An 8,980-nucleotide genomic window follows, 5' to 3' on the forward strand; every position below is an offset into this window, starting at 1 on the left:
ATATCTACTTCACGGTATATATCTACTTCACGGTATCACAGATCACCTCTATGTTTGGTACGTCTTAGATATAACCACATTTTTTCTGCTATATTCATGCTACTTTTATATAATTATTTCATAGTTTTGGCATAATTTGTATCATTTTATGGACTAAACTATTAATCCAGTGCCCAGCATGAGTTGTTGTTTTCTACATGTTTTTGAACTTCTCAGAAAACACCATTTCAAGGACATGAAAACTAGAAGAAAAAAGACCACAAAGTTTTGGAACATGATGGAGCCAGAGGATGCAAGAGACAACATAGAGGGACTTTGCAAGTCCCACGTGGCCCGGGCTTGCGGCCTTTGCCTAGGCTACAAGGCGGGAGCACGTTGGTCCCATAGAGCTCCTCTTCGCCACCTCTTGGTGCACCTACCTTTGTATACTCCTAAAAACCCCTAAAACATTTATCAAAGGTTTTTTTACACTACCACCACCTCATGTTCTGCAGCCCAGTCTGGAAGCCTTTTCTGGTACTCTACTGGAGAGGGAAATTATCGTGGAGCTATCTTCATCGACCTTGCTGCCACCATTTGTATGTGTGAGTGGTCCTCCTTGGCCTATGGGTCCATAATAGTACCTGGATGGCATCCTATCTCCCTTGTCTTTCAATACAATGATCACATGAGCCGCCTAACATGTTTGCGATCCATCTTATGTAATTAATGGGGTGTTTTTTACGGTCAGACGAATTGTCACTTTATGAGAAGATTTATGTATAATTTATTTTGGATTCATATGAGTACTTTGTCGCCTGATTTACGAAGATATATGCTATTTGATCTATTAGTCTTTTGAATAGGCCATGTTTAGATGAATCCCCAAGAGAGAGTTGTGCGTGTGTTAGTTGGGATTAACCTTAAAAAGTTATCTATCTTGGTGACAAAAGGGGGGGTCCTGCACTTTGTTATTGCCACTAAGGATAAAAAGGTAGTTTCCTAGTTGTCTTGGTGATGAGCTATATACTAAGGGTTCGTCCTAGCCAACAAGGGATTTCTAATAATTATAAGATGAAACAACATTATATATCAGCTTGATTATGAGCTAAAGAGAATATACCATCAACATAATGTCACTTTGCTCAATGCATTACTCTGTTTTTTTACTTAATACTTAGAGATACATGTTGGATAGTGATTTCGTGTGAAGTATCAGTTGTAGATGCAGTTGGATAATAGTCTCTGGATATAATGACTTAATGCATATATGCAATCATGACATATATAATCAACCATAAAACTATAACTTAATCAATATGCAACTAAAATAATCACCATGCCTATGCTATATTTTCTAGAGAGATGCACTAGTGACGTTATGTGTCTCAATCCTTTATTTCTCATAATCACAACCTCGATTGAATTCTTCTTCTGTTTTTAGTATATGAACCATTTTTTAATTGCTTGCAATCATCACTTCCAACCACATAACATAAATACTTGTAACTAGCAAGGCTAGTGAAGTTGACACCCTCACTAGAGGTGTTGGGGTAAGTGAAAATTTTCAGTTGTGTGCAGGTACTAACCGTTAACTGCAAACCACGACTCCACGGATTGATACCATGGCTCTTAGCTGCATACTATAAACCCTTGCACTTCAGGGCCCAACAACTATGTCCACTAATAGCTAAGGATACCGGTATTAATGATGGACAGAAAATTATTAAGGCATGCAAATAATATAACATATTAATTTGTTTATTGAATGTACATGAGAAAATCATACCTCGTGCATGACAACGGATGAGTCAATAGTTAGTGTCATTTATATCTCCTAAGCACAAAGCTAACCGTCTGTTTTTTGTGTGTGTAATGCAACTAAAATCGATCTACATGTTGAAGATACGACCAAGTTATTGAACATATAATGCGAGCTAAGTCCAAGTAATAGGTAAACAATACACTTTGCAAAGTCGAAGCAGTTTCCCACTGCGAGGAAGTTGAAGTTGGAGCAATTTTCCAGTTATGAGGAAGTCGAGGTTGAAGCTCGAAATAGGCTTTCACCCTGCTTTATATAAATCAATCACGAAATAGTAAACGGCCTAATGATACAAGATGGTGAGGTAGGCCTCATACAATGCTGATCCAAGGATAACCGGAACACATAGAATGCAAGCGACTATGCCACCGAGAAAGAAAATAGGGAGAACTGAGCACAACACCACACTACGCCCTAAACACCTAAGCTCCACGACAACGGTCCCAGAAGGGAAAACGGCGCAAAGCATCGCCTCTGTCGAGTCCAAAAGGGACAAGGGTCTTCACCCGGAACACTGACACGGAGAGGGGCACCATGACGACGTCTTCAGGAAGAGAGCGGCTCACGCGAGTGTCGCCATCGTCGGTGACAAAGTGTGGAGCTTTCGCTTGGCAGCTCCCCAGTGCCACCACGAGGTCTTCAGCACCAGCGCAACAAGTTTAGCTCCCCAAATCCGGATCGGGGCGACGCCACTGTCAATGACAGAGAACACGCCCGGGCCACCCTCTGCTCCACCTCCCACCGCCCACATGACCAAGAGGGAAAGCCGCCACCACCCACATGGTGCCCGCTGGAGAGCCAACCATGCAGACCGCCATCCAGAGCCGCCGCTCCGGCGTCCGAGTCCGAGCCACTGCCATCCGTCCACATCACAGAGCACCAACCACGGAAGGAGGAGCAAAAGGTGCATCCTTTCGCTCCTAGCCCGACATTAGTTACAGAATCTGGGTTGATGCCCCCATGATAGGGGTGTCCACACCTACATCCCCAGCCAGTCCTGGTGGACCGGGGGGAGAGGGATGCAACCCCGTGACTACCGACGGCCGCCACCGAGCCCGCTCGTGCGACGCCTCGACGTGGTCACCGGCTCCGACCTATCCGACAAAATAGCAGGCCTGACCACCAACATTAACCACCGCGTCCACGAGGGGAGACCTCATCGCCCGCGGACACCACCTGGATCGAGCCCTCCATCACCTACCCGGAGCGAGAGCTCCGACCTACCTCGTCCCTATGCTGATTCGGCCGAGCACGAGCCCCAGTTCTTGGCCATCTCTGCGGTGCAAAATCGCGTTGCTGGCCCGGATCTAGGAGAAGAGATGGGCTACCACCACCCGCACCCCACTGCCGAGCACCAACCACCGCCGCCAAGTCGCAGTGGCCGCCTCACCGGCTAGTGCACCCATGCCCCTGGCCGCCCGCAGAGCCACCCGAACCTGTCGGACCAAGCCACCACGAGCCGGCCCAATGGAGCCACCACCACGTCGAAACGGAGCAGCCGCCAATCCGCGCCGCCCACGGCCCTCGCCACGAGGGCCAGCAGTCGTGCAGATCTGGCTGAAGCAGCCCCGCCACCACAGCCGGATCTGGCTTGCCTGCTCCCTTCCCATGCTCCCATCCGTGCTCCCACTCCATCCTACGGCTGTCTTTTCCTCTTTTTTCTTTCTAATCTAATCATCTCCCCCCTGATTTTAAGGGGATGGGGCCGGGCCTTATTTTGTTTCAATCAAATCATGCCACGTATGTGGGAGCACAGATGGGCGCACGCTGGAGGAACAGGCAAGTCTCGTCCACCACAGCCACCCCCGCACGCGGGTCTGGTCCCTATCGCAATTGAGGTTGAAGCAGTTTGCATTTTAACAAAGAAGAGAAGTTACTCATTGAGCTCGCACAAGTTCTATATAATTTGACAGAAGATATCACTATGTACTCCCTCCGTCCCAAAATTCTTGTCTATCTAGACAAATTTAAGACAAGAATTTTAGGACGGAGGGAGTATGGAATTAATATTCTTGTGTTCTTATTCTGTTCATCATATAGTTCTTCAATATTCAGAAATATTTGGTTATAGTAGACATTTGTTTTCCTTACCCCTTTGGACATCACTATGATATAGTATGCTCCGGTGAAAGGCACGAGCAACTTACTACGTACTCCATCCATTTCAAAATAGATGACTCAACTTTGTACTAACTTTAGTACAAAGTTAATACAAAGTTGGATATCTATTTTAGAACGGAGGGGTAGTTGACAATTAAAACTACAACCATACAAAGGGCGATGAAATTAGGCAGCACGTTGATAGCAACATAATCATGGCACATGATTCGTCATGGTTCTCGATTTTACATGCAAACATACGGTCAAGCTTTGGTTCACGCAGTCAAGATAGTCTGGCTTCGTATATAGGGCACAACTATATAAAACTTGTTGTATTTAGCTGTAGGCGGAGAAGCAAATTTCATGAAAACCACACGTGAAAGTTTTCGGAAAAGATCCAAAACAGTTTGAACTACAGGTAGGCAAGATCTACAGCCATGCAAAAACCATCGAGAACAAACCAAACCCCATCTGTAACATACGAAGTATGACCAGTATGGTTTTTAGAAATTGAACTTATCTGGTGAAAACAGTCCTTGAAGAACGATAGGAAAAATAGTTACTTTCTCAGCAATCAGTTGTACAAATTCAACACTTGAGTACAGTCATGGTACTGAAATCAAGATAACGTAACATCCCATGTTAACTTTTCTCTTATTTGTGAAGATTTAACGCAAGAAAACTTGGCTAGCCTGACAGTTTTTAGCTTTACGCAACTCCTGCCTTGGCTAGCTCCTCCAACTTCTTGTCGATCTGGGCTTCTGTCAAGCCGTCCAAGCGCACGCACCTCTCCACGCCCATATCTGACCAGTAGACACACAGTTATACAACATACCTTATACATTAGCTTCAATTCATTAATCCAATACTGTATGCATGAAACAAAAGAAAGGGTGTATTTGGCAATCAATATTCAGTTATTTGTTGATCATAACATGCCTAGCCCTGTGTTTGCAAAACTACAATAGTTTATCACCTTTTCTCAGTTAGTAACTTAGTATGGGTAGTCCGCTTCCTTCAGTACATGATCTATCTCTATATTGACAGTGCAACACACAAGTGCCGAAACTGAGTAAACGATTTCATAGCCTTCTCTTCATTTATCATTTAGTTCTTGTAATTAACATGTATCCATTTTGAGCATTGTGTAGAGAATTTCAAAGCCCAATACATGATCTTAATCTGTGCTTCCTTTCTTTGATAGCTCGAAGCCTGTAGGCATCAACATTCCAGACACACCTTTAACATCAGTAGCATGCCTGCCTAACAGTACTATGTAACTTTTGTAACAGGTTATAAGTTGAGAAGAAAGACAGCTGAGCCTGAGCCCAGGATAAACTACATCAAATAATTACTGGATTCGTTAGAATGAGCTCCAAATCCCAAACCCAGCCGATCGACCTAGATCAGGAGTCGAGATAGCTGCAGACAGGCCGGAGTTTGCGCACCGAGTCGTAGATCTCAAGCGAAACAAAAAATGATAGCACACGCGGCAGCTAACACCAAAAATCAAAATATGTGGCTCCCAAGGGTAACTTACAAATTGAAATGGGCCAATAGATTTTCCAAAAAGAATCTGTTTTCTTCACAATGTCGCTTATCAAGACTTCATTGGCATAGATTTATTGGAGTATATGTTTTGCGGGTCTATGAGATAAAACCCGTTTGACATATTAAGGCCCTACTTCTATAAGCATAATACAGTCATACATATTTCTTTGGATACTTGCATGATAATAACATAGAAGAGTTATGACAAGCAGAACAATAGTAGTCAAAGGCTACAAGAAAATGCTTATTAAGGATATCCTACCTTATATTAGAAAATTTGGCATCAGACCAAACTCTTTCCTGGTTTGTTTCCTACAACAACTTTTCTAGAGGGGCACGAAGCAATTTCATCAAGCTGTTGCATTCAACCACACACAAGTATTCCCAACTTCTGTTTATACGAGAAGACGACTTAAACAATCATGTTGTTTTTTGTTACTGGTGGAGAAGGAAGCTATCCCTTACATAAGCCAGGCTTTTGACTTACACTAGCTAATTGCCTGGCGTTGGAACGGGCATACACATTCTAATGTTTAACATCAATCATGTCTACATATACCTTTAGAATACTCATGTACATTATGCGGTATTATTCATTTGATTTACTGTTAAATAATTTTTGCTCCTCCACCAACCCCTATCTCTTTATCTAAAAAACAGAAACCTGATTAACCTTTAAAAAACAAACCCAGTGTATAGAGGGAATAGAGAGGAGGATGGACGTGCGTGCGTGGGTTGTAGCAGGCTTTCCCCTGATTTTTCTTGGCTTTATAAGCATGGAATGGAGGCAGATGAAGGTTGAGCGAAATGGGAACGCCATGTCTTTTTTAGGTAGTGTAGATGTAGATAATCCCAATTTTCTGACCAAAGAGCTTATTGCAGTTATCCACGTTTATCTGCAGTTTTGGTTCTATCATCTTGTCTGACAAGCTCAAACTTGGTCAAATTTCCAAAGTTATCAAGCATTCCAGATTTTTGGCAATCATAGACTGACCTTCATTTAGTCAATGTGGTAATATGTGTTTATGCCATGTTTTCGATGTATTAACTTCACTGTACTTATGTAACTGCTTCAATTGTATATACATTTGATACTAAATCATCTTAATGTGCTACAGTGTACCTATAGCAAAGAATGACAGAGCAACGGAAAAACAAACAAAATAGATGCACTATGCTGCATGATACAAGTGGTGAGGGCAGCATTTGGGCAACATCAAAATTCTTTTCCACCGATACATAAGGATGAAAATTCCTCCCATCTCACATCCTCAGCCTTTTTAAGTGGGGGTATACCGAAGCAAAACTCTACTTCTGATACTAAATCATCTTAATGCGCTATATAGTTAACCTATAGCAAAGAATGACAGAGCACGGGAAAACCAAACAAAATGGATGCACTATGCTGTGTGATACAAGCGGTGAGGGCAGCATTTGGGCACATCAAAATTCTTTTCCACCCACACATAAAGATGAACATTCCTCCCATGTCACGCGCTCAAAATTTCGAGATGAACAATGGAAATCTCTGTGGAACCGTACAACCTCACATGGATATCTGGACAGGTCCCAAGTCCCCACTTGCCATGTCCCCCAAGATAACAAGATCCGGTAGTTCCAACAGAAACATTTCACACTTGCAAGATGCGAGGGTTCCGAAGATCAATAGACCGGAACAGACCCTCCCGGGAACCATGGCAAGAGCAAGATCTCGGGTTCCCGGGAAAGATGGGATCGAGGGCTGCTTACCGTAGCGCGCCCAGAGCTGAGGCTGGACGCCGGAGCACTCGCGGATGAGGACGGGGAGGGTGGGGTTGCGGGTCTTGATGTCACCGTAGTTCTTCTTCACGAACTCCCTGCGAATCAGATCAGAAATCCAACACCACGACATAAGCGAGCGACGAACCGATTGTAGAGAGAGAGAAATGGGGGAAGAGAAGCGGGTGCGTGGGTGCTACCGGGCGGGGCCGCTGGCAGGGGAAGACTGGCAGAAGAGGAAGCGGATCTCCTTCACGTTCCGGGATAGGCTCGCCCGCCACGCCATCGCCGCCGGCTCGTTCCTTGGATTCTCTTCTCTTCTCCTCTCTTCTCTCCCTGGGTTGTATCTTCCTCTGCTGGGGAACGAACGAACTGCCCAGCTGCGGCTGTCTCGTTGGATTCACATTCACGCCGTCCGATCCGGAAAACGGTGTATGGCCGTCAGATTAGGGTTCCGTCTCCACAAAAGTATATTTCCCCGGGAAAAAGAAAAAGGGCGTTAACTTTGGGCCGGTCCGCGTGGGCCATTGGATCTGTCTAACACGGAGCGCGGAACCGCTCGATCACGCACGTATCAAACGGGCTCAATGTAGGCTCGGTCGTCGTCTTCCTCATCTGCCGCACATCGTTGACTCTGGCCGCCGTCGCCGTCTACCACACCCCGCGTTCCTCGTGGCTCGCCGCATCGGTGGCTCGCCATGGCTGCCGCTCACCGTCTTCGCTGCAGTAAAAAAGGTACCAATTGCATCAAAAAAAGGCGGCAATGGCGGCCGCCAGGTCCAACAATGGCGGGGCCGCCAGTTCCAGCATCTGTCGCAGCACCATTGGTGCATAGAAACAGTCATGTGCATCAACGGCTCGCCGCTGCAGCTTTTTCGTCGTCGGTCTCTGGTTGAACCTTTTGAAATATATGGTTGAAGCTTTTGTGTTAACGATTGTAGCTTTCTGCGTTTCCTATCGCCGGTTGAAGCTTTCTATATCGTCGGTCGAAGCTTTTTTTCTAGCCGGTTGAAGCTTTTTTCGTCGCCGGTTGCAACTTTTCTGATTTCCAGTCACCGGTCACCGCCGTGAATGGTGGTAACAGTTACTGCCTATGGTAGTAGCAAACATTCTGTGCGGTTGCAGCAAAACGTTGTCGTGGTTGTCAAGGGTTGCATCTTCTTCATGGATGATATAGCGAATCCTGTAGTCGGTAGTAGCAAAAATTTGCTCGGTTGCAGCAAAAAAATGTCTTTGTCGTCTGGGTACCATCGCCTTTTCAAATGAATGTAACAAAAATCGCAGTTGGTAGTAGCAATTTATGTCGCTTGTAGTAGCAGAAACACTACGCGGTTGCAACAAAAAAGCGTTGTCACTGTCATCCGGGGCGCATCATAGGCGCATAATGGTTGTAACAAATTCCACCGCTGGTCGCAGCTCCTCCGTCGTCTGGTTCCAGCAACTTGCGCCAACAGTTGCAACATCACCTGTCGCGCGGTCGTAGCAATCCGCCGTCGAGGTCGCGCAGTCGCCATGCGCCGCCGTCGCAACTCCTCGCCGCGCCCGTGCCTCCGTCCTCGTTGTCTTTTGTAGAGAAACGCGGATGGGGTAGGCGCCCGCGCGAAGGAAGAATTGCCTCGGGGGGGGGGGGGTAGCAGCCACCTCCGCTGGCAGCTCATCTCCGGCGAGATGCTGTCGGGCCTGGTCGAGGAGGTTGCAGCGAGAAAAAAACTGCAGCGCGGCGCGAGGTGGGCTCAGGCGAGAAGATAAGGGAGAAAACAGGACGAGTGG

General features: G+C 45.9%; 1 protein-coding gene across 1 annotated transcript; it reads right to left on the reverse strand.

Moving 5' to 3' along the window:
• Positions 1-4,387: 4,387 nt before the first annotated feature.
• LOC119354863 (NADH dehydrogenase [ubiquinone] 1 alpha subcomplex subunit 2-like) lies at positions 4,388-7,603 on the reverse strand. Its single transcript, XM_037621614.1, has 3 exons — positions 7,411-7,603; positions 7,202-7,308; positions 4,388-4,704 (listed from the first exon to the last, which is right to left on the reverse strand). The coding sequence occupies exons 1-3, from the start codon at positions 7,494-7,496 to the stop codon at positions 4,610-4,612; spliced, it is 288 nt and encodes a 95-aa protein (XP_037477511.1). The 5' UTR covers positions 7,497-7,603; the 3' UTR covers positions 4,388-4,609.
• Positions 7,604-8,980: the final 1,377 nt, after the last annotated feature.

This window comes from Triticum dicoccoides, chromosome 2A (assembly GCF_002162155.2).
Source record: "Triticum dicoccoides isolate Atlit2015 ecotype Zavitan chromosome 2A, WEW_v2.0, whole genome shotgun sequence".
Classification (NCBI taxonomy): domain Eukaryota; kingdom Viridiplantae; phylum Streptophyta; class Magnoliopsida; order Poales; family Poaceae; genus Triticum; species Triticum dicoccoides.